An 11,622-nucleotide genomic window follows, 5' to 3' on the forward strand; every position below is an offset into this window, starting at 1 on the left:
GCGGCGCAGGCGCGCGGCGCGAGGGTTGTTGAGCCGGAGCCACGCCCCCTTTTCTGTCCCAGTCTCCCGCCGCTTCCATGAGGGGCTGGCGGGCGCTGCGGCGGGCCGCCTCCTCTTCCTCTTCTTCCTCATCCTCCTCTTTCCCTGCCGACTGGAAGCCTCGGAGGCGGGCATGGGAGAGTTCGCTGTCGCCGCTGGAGCGGGTGAAGCGGCTGCTGCCGCCCGAGGAAGCGGCGGCGGTGGAGGCGGCGGTGGCGGCGCCTCAGGCTCCCCCTGAGGGAAAGGAGGAGGAGGTGGTGGTGGTGGAGGGTTCGCGTCACGGCGGCGCTTTCCGTGCCGGAGAGCTGGCGCTGGCGGAGGTGCGGAGGAAGCACAACACGACGCTGAAGCTGCTGTGCCGGCTGGCGGCGGAGGCGGTGCTGAGCAGCCCCGGAGGGGTCTTGCCCCACCGCGACATCATCGGGCGGCTGCCCGGGCAGGTGCTGCGCGCCTCGGGAGGGGCCCGGCTGCTGGTGAGGAGGCCCTCGCTGGATGAGTACGTGCTGCTCATGCCGCGGGGACCCACCATCGCATACCCCAAGGTAGCTGGGAGGGGTCTGTGGGAGAATCTCGCCTTTAATCTTTGGCGTGTGGTAGTAACGTGTTTTTTTCTTGCTGGCAGGATATAAGTGCGATATTGATGATGATGGATGTCCACCCGGGGGATACCGTGTTGGAGAGTGGCAGCGGGTCTGGTGCTATGAGCTTGTTTCTGTCGAGAGCAGGTGAGGTAATCTGGCTTTACACAACAGAGAATTTATTTATTTCCTTATCACAATTGGGGGGGGGGGGGGGGCGGGGTTTGCCCAGATGCTTATGGTTCTCGTGGTTCTTACTACTCAGCTCTTAAAAGCTTTACTGCAGATCACCTATAGTTTGCTGACTTGAAGCAAAGTTTCGTCAGCAGAGGGACTGTGAACCATTCTGACTATGCTTAGAAGGCCGTAGTGTAAATAGGCCTCAAGATCACTCAACTGCAGCTTGTCATGTTCAGTTTTAAGGTCAGCAGCTGCACCTCTGCTCCCTCTCCCTCCTTTTGCCTCCTAATGCTACTGCTTGGTTTCTTCTGATCGTCTTTCTGGAATAAACCAGTGTTTGGAGTTTTTTAGTTCCATTGGGATTTTGAAGCTGGAATGGGATTATCCTCAAGGCGACCACTGCTGCTGTAGGAGCCGGGAGCTGCTGAAACAGAACATCAGCACTTCTCTTTCCACTTAGAGAGAGGGAAAGTAAGAGTCATTACCTTTCCCCATCATGCCCTACAGGCAGACCCAAAGCCCAGAGAGATGGAATACCTGCTGCTGGCTAAGGCAAAAACTAGCTCTTGCTAAACACAGCAACTGCTTTTTCTGCCCTGGGTATTCAGACATTTCATACAAGCGCACCCGAACTTGCCAATTGTTCCTCTGATTTTTCAGTCTTGTCCAACAGGTTTTTTCCTAATCACTTTAATTTAGCTGTAAATGGGCCAAGTTAGCAAAATCATTTGCATTACCAGGCTGTTAGCCCTATCCATGAGGGGAAGAGTGCAGTTGTGTGCCAGATCAGCTCTATTTTGAGGAGCGGGAAAAAGGAGTGAAATTGCATTGCTATTTTCAAATTTATTGAATTGAAATCAGCACCAAATACAGCTTGTTTTAGTCACAGCTGAACACATTTTGGTGATGGCACAGAAATAAATAGATTTGGTTTGCTGTTTCCTAATGGTGGCTGCTTTTGCCATTATTAAATACACCCCAGTGATACCCAACAAGGAAAACATCTACTATGTGGGTAAATGCTGGAATTCAAATCTAGTGGACACCTTACCAATGGAATTATTTAATTTCCAAAATTCTTGTTGATTTAACAGATTTCATTCATGTCTTAATTGTTATTCATTTTATATTTTCTTTTCCATTCTTTCTTTAATCATTCCCAGAAACTACTGACATGAAACAGGATAAAGTTAAGAGAGTGGTGCTTGCCAGATCTCTGAGAACTGGAAAATATGATGTATGCAAACTTGATATACTGTACCTTCACAGTAATGAAGTTTTGCTAGCTATTTCACCTTGTTGTTCTTATTTTTTAAAAAGCAGTTTCAAAAAGTAGGAATTACTTGGAATGAGTAGATCCCCCCAGTGTGAAGAACTTTATTTTTCTGATGTTTCTAAACTGATGTTGGCACTGTGACTCTACAACTGCTTCAGGTGACCAAAGGCAACATGCTGAAACTTTCCCTTTCTTACAAGCTGGTTCTGGCCTTTGTCTGATGCTGAGTGAGCTGGATCGAGGAGCAACTGTCAGGAATAATCCATCCCTTCTTTTACTCAGTTTTCTGAATGGATTTGCAGTGGGATTGTGTAGGTGAGGGAAGGAGCCTGATGACTTCAACTGAAATGGCTTAGAAGGGCACAGAACTGACCCAGGAGCTGCTGCTTCCTGGAAGCTGCCTGCACCCATTCCAAAGTAGCAAAGAGTGACAAGTGAGCAGTGGGATAGGCTTGAGGAATGAGAGTAATACAAATATGGAGTAATACAGCAGTGCCCTGCTGTCTGCCTGCACGGCCTGCAAATGCTTCCTTTATGAGAAACAGTGTACGTTAGACTTGTGGTAAATCTCAGAATAATAAATTTAGACTTAATCATTTATTACTGTTGCAGACAGAAGCAGGAAAATTACACAAACGTGGGTAAATCAAAGAGTAGACTGGAAAACTTGTCTGTGGGGCTGAGATCAGTGAGAAGGTTTCCTTATGTGAAAGGAGCTGTGAGCACTGGTACCTCTGGTTGCTCTAGCAGGATCTAGCAGGGGCCACAGATGCTCAGCTTGTCTTTTACTGCAGGAGTGACTTCAGGAGAACATCTCAGGAACACTCTGTGCTACTATAACTACACTTTATTTCACCTGTGCATTCATGATTTCTCTCTGTGAAAAAACTAACCCAGCACTTTTTCTGCATATGTTTGTTTTAAATGTAAAGAAAACACAGATTGTCATTGATTGCTTCATATGTGATCATTTCCTAAAGTGGAGATGGAAGGGTGTAATTATGTTCTAGATTATGGTTTTTGCTTTTGTTTTGGGATTCTTTTTCCCAAGTCTTTATAACAGCAGTGTAAAGTGGTGAGTGGAGTGTCTTCTGTTTGTTTTCAGTTGGGCCCAAGGGACGTGTTCTGAGTTATGAAATCAGAGATGATCACCATTCTTTAGCTAAGAAGAATTACAGGCGCTGGCGTTCTGCATGGGAAATAGGACACGTGGACGAGTGGCCAGATAACGTGGAGTTCATTCTTAAAGACATTTCAACAGCTGCTGCAGATATGAAATCTGTAACACTTGATGCAGTGAGTGAATCCAAACAATTCCCCCATTTGACATTTGTGTCCTTTCTCCATAAATGAAAACCTCTAGTGCTCACTCTCACAGCAGGATTCCCATATCTAGTGTAACATGAGAAATAACAATCCAAGTCTTCATCAGTGAAAGAAACATTGTAATTTTTTTGTCAGATACAAATGTTTTCAAGGTTTCAGTTACAGGTTGTCAAATGAAAGAGTGATAAAGCTGTACTACAGAAATATTACAATTAATTACTGCTGTCTTGTAAGCAAAGACCAACTCACTTTCATGTTTTTATAAGAAACTGATATTTTTATGAGATACGTATTTCAAGCATTAAATTTCAGAAGAATACATAACGTCATTAAATATATAACTATGTGACCGCTTTGCTATCAGCTACATAAAATGCACAATGTAACTAAAGTGTAATTTAGAGAATGCTTTGGCTTGCTCTCCTGTCCCGCTGCTTTTTCATCCTAAAAGGAGTTATGCTGGGGAAAACAGCTTGATGTCAACCACTCTTGCCAGTAAAGCGGACAAACTCCTTACAACTACTTACTTACTAAATGCTTTAAACAAAGAGCAATTTTTAAAATGGTGTAAGCAAATATAAAACATAGCATTAAAATATCATTTCAAGCAATGTTTTAAATTACAGTCCTGCAGGAAGGGTCAGATATTGCATATCCCATTGTTTTACAATCTGAATAGCTTCCTAGCAAAAGACTGATAAATTGGCAAAGACAAGTTTTTTAATCTTGAAACTGACAGCAAGTTAGACATTGTGACCATAATGTGCTCTTTTTATGCATTTAAACAACCTTTTTTTCGCATTTGAAAAATAGATATTTAAATATGTTAGTAAATGTAGTCTTCTAAAAGTTTTTATTACTGTCAGGATTATGGGATTTAATTACCAGGAGGTGTAAAATGCTACTTGCTGTTTTAATAAAAATTCATATGGAAGTAGAGAGGACTTCATCTTGTGTGCACCTCAGGTTTTGAGAGGCAGTAATAAAACTGGTTATGATTTTATACTGCTGTTGTATGCATCTCTTTTCCAGAACTTTTTTTTTCCCCCAGCATTGTTGCATTGATAGATGTACATATGTTTTCCCAGCAAACATTAATATGTCTTTCTCTTACAGGTAGTTCTGGATATGCTGCACCCTCAGTGTGCTCTGCCTGTTGTACATCCAAGCCTGAAAGAAGGTGGGGTGTGTGCTGTGTATTTAGCAAAGTAAGTATTTGTTTCTGGAACCTTTATTCAGGCATTACCTGGCCTCAGTACAGAACCTAGCATCTTCTGAAATGCACATCCAGCATTAATGAAATGGTTAACAAAGTTGGGTTTTTTCCCCACATAACTTTTTTGGGAATTGTACTCAGTATAAATTACACTTGGCCACATCCTTTCATCCTTTGGCATCTGCCTGGGGCATGTTCTCGTTCTGGTCAGTGAAGTTTGGGCCTTTACAGCATCCTCAAAGTAACTGCACTGTTCTCCCATGCAATAGTCAGGTTCCTCCTTTACCCTAAAACTGAAGGACTCCTGTAACTTCAAAGGTAAGGAATGTACCAAAGTCAGTAGAAGTGAGATTTTGTGATTTGAGTTTTCAAAATACTACTTTATCCTTTGCATTTCTTCAAAAGCATCACCCAGGTTATTGACCTTTTAGACGCAATACGGAGCTGCAAGCTTCCTTTTCTGTGTGAAAGGATAATTGAGGTAACGCACAGAAGCTGGTCAGTGCTCCCTGCTAAACTCAAGCATGCCAAATCAAGCCAAATGGTGGAAACTCAAGGAAATATTGAAGAACCACCTCAAAATGAATATGAAGAAATCCATATTCAGGATCAAGCAGTTCTTAAAGAAAGCAAATACAATGGTAAGAACCTTACTGCTGATGAGATACTCTGTTACTGCACTTTGATAATCCAGTGTAGGAAGAGGCAGTGTTTCTTCTTAGGTCAGAGAATTGCCAAGGTTTTGGACAGCCTAGATCTTGTCACATTTAAAGAAGACTATTAATTGTTATTTAAGTTTCCATATCCTATTAAAAATCTGGACTAAATAGAAACTAAGTTTCAATCTGCAATAAAGAATGGCTGCTCTTCTACTACAGTTTTTAAGTTTCTTGGTTTTAAGAAAATTCAGTTCTTTATACTCATTCCTTCACTGCTTTAGAGGACCCTGATGGCTTTAAAGATTCCTTACGAGAAACTGGCCAGTATGCTCTGTTTTAAAATTATGCTGCTCTGGCAAATCCAAAAATGCTGCCATATATATATTTATATGACATGTAAATAAATACACAGTATAGATCTGCAAAAATCAAAGAGTTCTGAATATACTGTTAGGTGACAACAAAAATAAAGAAAACATGTCAGGGAAATTATTACATGCACATTATCTACTCTAGTCTGCATGTAGGTCTTAAACTTGTGGGAATGAGGTAAAAAAGAATGTCCTTCTCACAGAATCACTTGGTGATGCTGCTGAAACAAACTGCTCTGTGCCTTACATTGCCCGACCATCCCACTGGCAGGAAGCTCATTCAGGTGAGGCATTTGGAAAAAGTTTATCTTGAATGTTTAGTGGTATTTTTATTTCAAAGAAACTTTTTTTTTTGTACTGGTATTTGGTATGTTCCTATATCATGAAATCATAAAACTTACAATAATAAAATAATCATTGTATATTGAAATACTAAAGTAGTAACTTTTGTTTTTTTAATTAGCATTCCTTACCAAGCTGAGAAAGTTTCGACCACTGCTTTCTTGATGCTGCTGCCACCTCCTTAGCTGCTAATTTGAATATTGTATATTCAAATATATTTGAATAAAATAAAAAATAACAAAGTAGATGCTACATTTTGCAAGTTTTGTAACTTTTAAGTAATGACTGCTCTGATTTCTATCTCACATCAAGTTTGAAACACCAACTGTTATCCCAGTATGTAAATGGATAAAATTTGAAGTGAATGGTCTCGTCTGGTGTTGTGGTGCAGCCCAGATTGTTCTGCAAATCACAGTATCTGTTTCTGTCTTATCAGGTGCATTTCATTCTCCATTGCTTGTAAACCAATCCATGGATTTATCTTGATTCAGGGTGCTACAATGTTGCCTTCTTTTGGACAGGCTCTGGCAGTCTACCAGAAATAAAGAGAAAAAAATTAGTAAGAAAATAAGGGATCAGAGGCTGCCCTTTGCAATGAATACTCTGCTGGCTTCCAACTGGTGACTACAGGTTTCTTTAAGAACAAAGTTCTTAAAGCATAACTTTAGGAGATACTAAAATTCACTGAATGTGTTCACTTGATAAAGCTGTGCTTATTTCAAAATCTAAACAGTTGTTGACAGGCACAGCTGTGGTTCCCTTCCAGCTTTCATACTGCACATTGCCTGGTTATTTGTGAACTTCACCTCATATAAAGGGTTCTCAAACAGTTGGAGGAAGGAGTTTTTTCTGACCCTTGTCAGAGATGAGAAGTAAAATCTCTCAAGTGAAAACAGAATTAAGTAATTGTGGGTCTCACCACTGAGCAAGTGGTGATGTTTAACACATTCAATTATTAAGTTATGTTTTGTAAACACTTTACTTGATTTGTATCTCAAGAAATACTCAAATGCCAAATTTTTCAAAGTTGAGGGATCTCTTGAAAACCACAATTGTACTAAAACTGTCAAAACCAGTAACAATCTTACTGCAATAGTGAAAATTTGGATATTAGTGAGAACATATGCAAATAAAACATACAGAGCTCTAAATAGCTACCTCTGTTTTAGATAAGTATAGTAGGAGCTCTGCACTGGTTAACTACATGAGAGTATCTTTGTAGGGCTGAGGGCTTATCCAGATGCACCAGGAAATTAATATCTCAAGTGTGTTTCACTTTTAATAATAAATTTAATAATGGGTTTGCCCCACAACTGCTGTATGTAACGGAGGCCCCTAATGCAAAGGCTGAGGATGCTGCTGTGAGTAGATTAATGGGCAGAGATTCAATTATGTAAACAATTTTCACATAAACTCTTGTTTTCTACTCATATACCAATATTAAAACAGTCTTGTATTAATTGTCAACAGATGAGACACGCTTAGAGGAAAATGGGAATTGTGATTTAACTTATGTCCAAACTGATAGCACAGCTGAGCATCCTGCCCTTTCTCAAAACATGCTCTCAGCAAGAGCACTTGAGCTCACTTTATACACCCCAGTATTTTCATTGTTCCAGCCAATCATAAGCATTTCAAACAGGACTCTCAATTTCATTTATAATGCAAGAATAGTAATAAATGCCTAAATAGATTGGAATGCAACCCAAAATCTAGTGTAGTAGATGAAAGTAATAAGAAAAGACTCAATATAAAGCAATTGGTACCTTGAGCTTTATAAGGAGAGTCGATGAGCATTTTTTCAGCGGAAAAGGCGTCCTTTGATTTCTGGGATGAATGTATTTCTATCATCTCCAAAGTGTCAGTAGATGAGGAGGAGGATGACAGCCCAAGGCGCACAAATCTGCCTTTCTTGCCGCAGAGCAGGCAGTCTGTGGGAGTGGCGCTGGGCCCTCGGGGCAGCTGGGCTCCCTCATCGTAATTCCTCAGAGCCCCACTGTGGTGCACGGAGCGCTCCCGCTGCCAGATGTAATGTGTGGGGGCGATGGCCATCACCTGTGGGAACAGCCCTGGCATCAGGAGCAGTAAAAACAGTGGGAAAACATACTGCTGGAAACAAGAGAGCCAGTTAGTGTATGACAGGGAATTAACGTAGCTGAAATGGACATCATCTCTTTTCTGTCTCATACTGCCCCACTGGAAAGTTTGCTCCCTTTGGCAGGAGTAAGTAATCCCGATACCAGTCAGGTGTGGGAACATCCCAGCTTCCAGCCCTGCGTGTTCACATGAGTCATCACAAACACCAGCTCGTGCTCGGGCTGTTGGACACAAGATGGTGTCTTTGCCCAGCTGAGTGTTCACCATCACTGAAAGAACGACGGTGGGAAGCTGGATGTGCAAGGAAAAGCATCCTGCACTCGCCTTGGTCCTTGTGCTTTTCCCATAGCATCTAATCCCATCCCTAGAAACAGGCCTCTAGAGTAAAAGAGATTTTCTTTTCCACCATCTGGAAGTAAACATTGTGTACTTAGAGCATGACAAGTGTTTTTCCAGATATGCACTTCACCTGAAAAGTGAGGAATATATGTTTTCCTCATAAATTGTAAAGCACACAAAATTATTTCTAGAGTGGATGAAGTGAAACATGAAGGTAGGTTTTAAATAAAAAAAATTGCATGAAGCAGATTCTAGCCAATAGAAACTTCACTTTTAACAGTAGTGCAATATAAAATATTCTAGCTTACTTTAAAAACAGTTTCAATCTATGTATTTTAAATGGAGAAGGAAAAAATCGTGGAGGATAAATGGACCGTTACATTTTAGCAGCATCTTTTCTTTCCCATGGATTGTGTACAGAGTAAAATTGCTAGCTGGTGTTGATTGTTGTGATTTCAGCATCTACAATATGAAATCTCCCTCCCTACCTCTTCACAGCAGCGTCTGCTTACAATAGCCCTGTAGTCAATTCTACTCCACAGCTGATCTCTTAACTTCAAGAAATCAGGGAAGAGCTTTCTCCAGGCTTTGCCCAAAGCCCATGGGAAAATGTCATACTTTGCTTCTTCATTGTCTTCTTCAACTGTGTTTGCCAGATACCTTCAAATATATATGTTTATGTTTGTAAGTATTATTCAATCTTAAACCACTATATTAGAATGATTTCTAACATAAAATAACAGACATATTGCAGTGGTTCTTTTTTCTAGTATTGTGGGGAAAAAACACTAACAAAGTACAGCCTTCTCTCTGAAATACAGTATTTTCTATTTAGTTCCATATGAATTCTTAGAATAAAAAACCCCAAGATTTTATATAAATTGTTTCACCCTAGAGTTTCCTAAATTAGTAGATCAGCAAGAATTAACACATCCTGACATCTTTCTCCAAGCTGGTAAGAAACCCTTGAACTAAAATGAACAGTTTCTGATTGATTCTTTAAAAAGGGCTTAAAACTATCCTGTGAAATCTTAAACTTACATTTTTTACTTTATGGATTTTAGCTATTCTTGGAAAATTATGTTGCTCATATTAAATAAGGAACAAAACAACTAAATACAGGTCTATCTTCAGATAAAAATGAAATTTTTTGTAATGTCTCTGTTCTTCCCTTTGTTCACTATCTGTTACTTTTTGTTTTGGATTGTCTTCTCAGACAACAGGAAAATGTTTACTTCCTCTGGATCCACCTGATACTAAACTCCTGTAAATCACACTTGAGAAAATGAGGACTTTTAGTCTCCTCCCCAGTTTCCTCACTTGCTCCTGACCCCAGTATTCTCTCTAGTCCCAATCTCACCAGACCCTTTGTGCCCTTCTAATCTTTCCCTGTTCTGGCCTGGCTTTTCCCCCCTCAGTGGAGTCAGAGGGCTCCCTCCTCCGTGCTCTGTGGGTGTCACCCACAGTACCAGTGACAGTAGAAGGAACAGACACCTTTGCCCCTGCACTAATGCAAATCAGAGCATCTGAGAAGTGATGTTACCAAAAAAGATGACCTGAGCACCATTACACTGTGAAAGAAAATGCAGAACCCTCTGCAGGTATATGCAGATACAGAGGGTGATGCAGGCCTGGTAAAGATGGAATTAGTGATTCCACCACTGTTTCAAAGTATAGGCATTTTCCAGCTCTTCAAAAAAGTTCTCAGAAATTCTCTAGTAATGTTTTTACAGTTGATTTAGGTCATGTTGACAGAAACTTTAATAACAAATTACTCCTGAGATGCCTGTCATGGTGAAATGTTTTGATACAAGTGCCTTAAAGGCTGGCAAAGAGATGAAATAGGATTTTACATGAGCACCTGTGAGCCACGTATATGTTGCTGTGTATTGTCCTGCATATATTTCTAGTAATGCTTTAAAAAGCTCCCAGATTCAGTTTGGCAGGCAGAATGTCACTGTGTGTCTCACTACACCAATGCAAGCAACCCCTGTCTGCTGCTCAGGCTTGTTCCATCACAGGAAGGATGGTGAATTTGCACTATTTATGTACAATATGTAGGTTATCATAGAACCACAGAATGATTTGGGTTGGAAGGGACTTTAAACACCAGTTAGTTCCAGCCCCCCTGCCATCCCCTAGAGATGCCACACCCTGGATCAGGTTGTTTACATCCTGCCTCAAGGAAGTCTCATCACATAATTATCAGTGTCATAAAGAAATATTGCAAAGTTTATCCTAATAAAACCAGATAATTTTAAAGTACTTACAGAGCCACAAAGAAATTGATTCTGGTATGCTCACTTGGTGTGAAGTTAGCTCTCTTGAAATAAACGAAAGTCATTGCCAAGAGATACTGTTTTAAAATGTAAAACGAAGTATCAATGTGTTATTTAGGTATAGTATTTCCTAAACTGATCCACACATCTTGCACCAAGACATTTTCATCATTTTTAACAATGAGGAAAGCATGAATTAAGTTTCTTAAAACTTCCATGTGAAACCATTAGAAAAAAGATGATGTTCTGTATTTGCATGAAAGCATCAAGTAATTAAGGGCAGATTTCTCACTCAATGTATGTTTATTAACTAAGAAGGAAATACACCTACCTTGTCTGCAATTTCACAGCAACAGTCCATCCAAAGGAAATCTTGGATTAGATCATCATCTGTAACAGAAGAAAGCTGCAGCATTTCAAACACCAAAACTGTTTATGTTAGAAGGTGTTTGTAAATAAATAACAGATGGACTTTCATAAACCAAATGAAAAATAAGCTAGACCCACCAGCAGGGAACAGGGAAATTGAGGGAGGAGGAGAGGTCAGGTGTGAAAAAAGCTTACGTGACAAAAGAAAACAAACTACCAGAAAGGCAAGGTGGAAATTCTGGTGACTGCATTTCATCCATTCTCAGTAACAGCAGGTAAAAGTGAAAAATTACCAGTATTTTTTTTTCTATTTGCATAATTTCTTCCTGCATTACATGCTTCCAGGTGATAGCACACCATTATTTCAGAGGAACTAGACTGCTGAGATCCTGTACCTTGATTACCTGGCAGCTTTTATAGGGCAATACTTGTTTATTTTTGGTCAGTGCTTCATTGTCCATGACCATGTACCGTAATTACCACGAGCTCTCTCTCATTCACTTCTGTATTTAAGGGTCAAATAAAAACCAGCTGTAATCGTCCACTATTAC

At 40.4% G+C, this 11,622-nt stretch overlaps 2 protein-coding genes across 3 annotated transcripts in view; one reads left to right on the plus strand and one right to left on the minus strand.

The window, feature by feature from the left end:
- The first annotated feature begins 40 nt into the window (after positions 1–40).
- TRMT61B (tRNA methyltransferase 61B) lies at positions 41–6,878 on the plus strand. 2 transcript variants are annotated; one of them, XM_083858402.1, is made up of 7 exons: positions 41–581; positions 662–764; positions 3,179–3,369; positions 4,516–4,607; positions 5,021–5,256; positions 5,849–5,929; positions 6,424–6,878. In XM_083858402.1, the coding sequence occupies exons 1-7, from the start codon at positions 78–80 to the stop codon at positions 6,471–6,473; spliced, it is 1,257 nt and encodes a 418-aa protein (XP_083714528.1). In that variant the 5' UTR covers positions 41–77; the 3' UTR covers positions 6,474–6,878. The 2 variants fall into 2 exon arrangements, with proteins under 2 accessions (XP_083714528.1, XP_083714529.1); XM_083858403.1 differs by lacking the exon at positions 6,424–6,878 and adding an exon at positions 6,109–6,398.
- SPDYA (speedy/RINGO cell cycle regulator family member A) overlaps positions 6,425–11,622 on the minus strand; it is a 13,677-nt gene continuing 8,479 nt past the window's right edge. The window contains exons 2-6 of the mRNA XM_083858404.1: positions 11,034–11,092; positions 10,694–10,779; positions 8,912–9,083; positions 7,754–8,042; positions 6,425–6,519 (exon numbers count right to left, since the gene is read on the minus strand). Coding sequence (XP_083714530.1) covers positions 6,431–6,519; positions 7,754–8,042; positions 8,912–9,083; positions 10,694–10,779; positions 11,034–11,092 — 695 coding nt within the window. The 3' untranslated portion in view covers positions 6,425–6,430. The remainder of the gene's footprint in view (positions 6,520–7,753; positions 8,043–8,911; positions 9,084–10,693; positions 10,780–11,033; positions 11,093–11,622) is intronic.

Source organism: Zosterops lateralis (genome assembly GCF_965231275.1).
Source record: "Zosterops lateralis genome assembly, chromosome: 3".
In the NCBI taxonomy this organism is placed as follows: Eukaryota; Metazoa; Chordata; class Aves; order Passeriformes; family Zosteropidae; genus Zosterops; species Zosterops lateralis.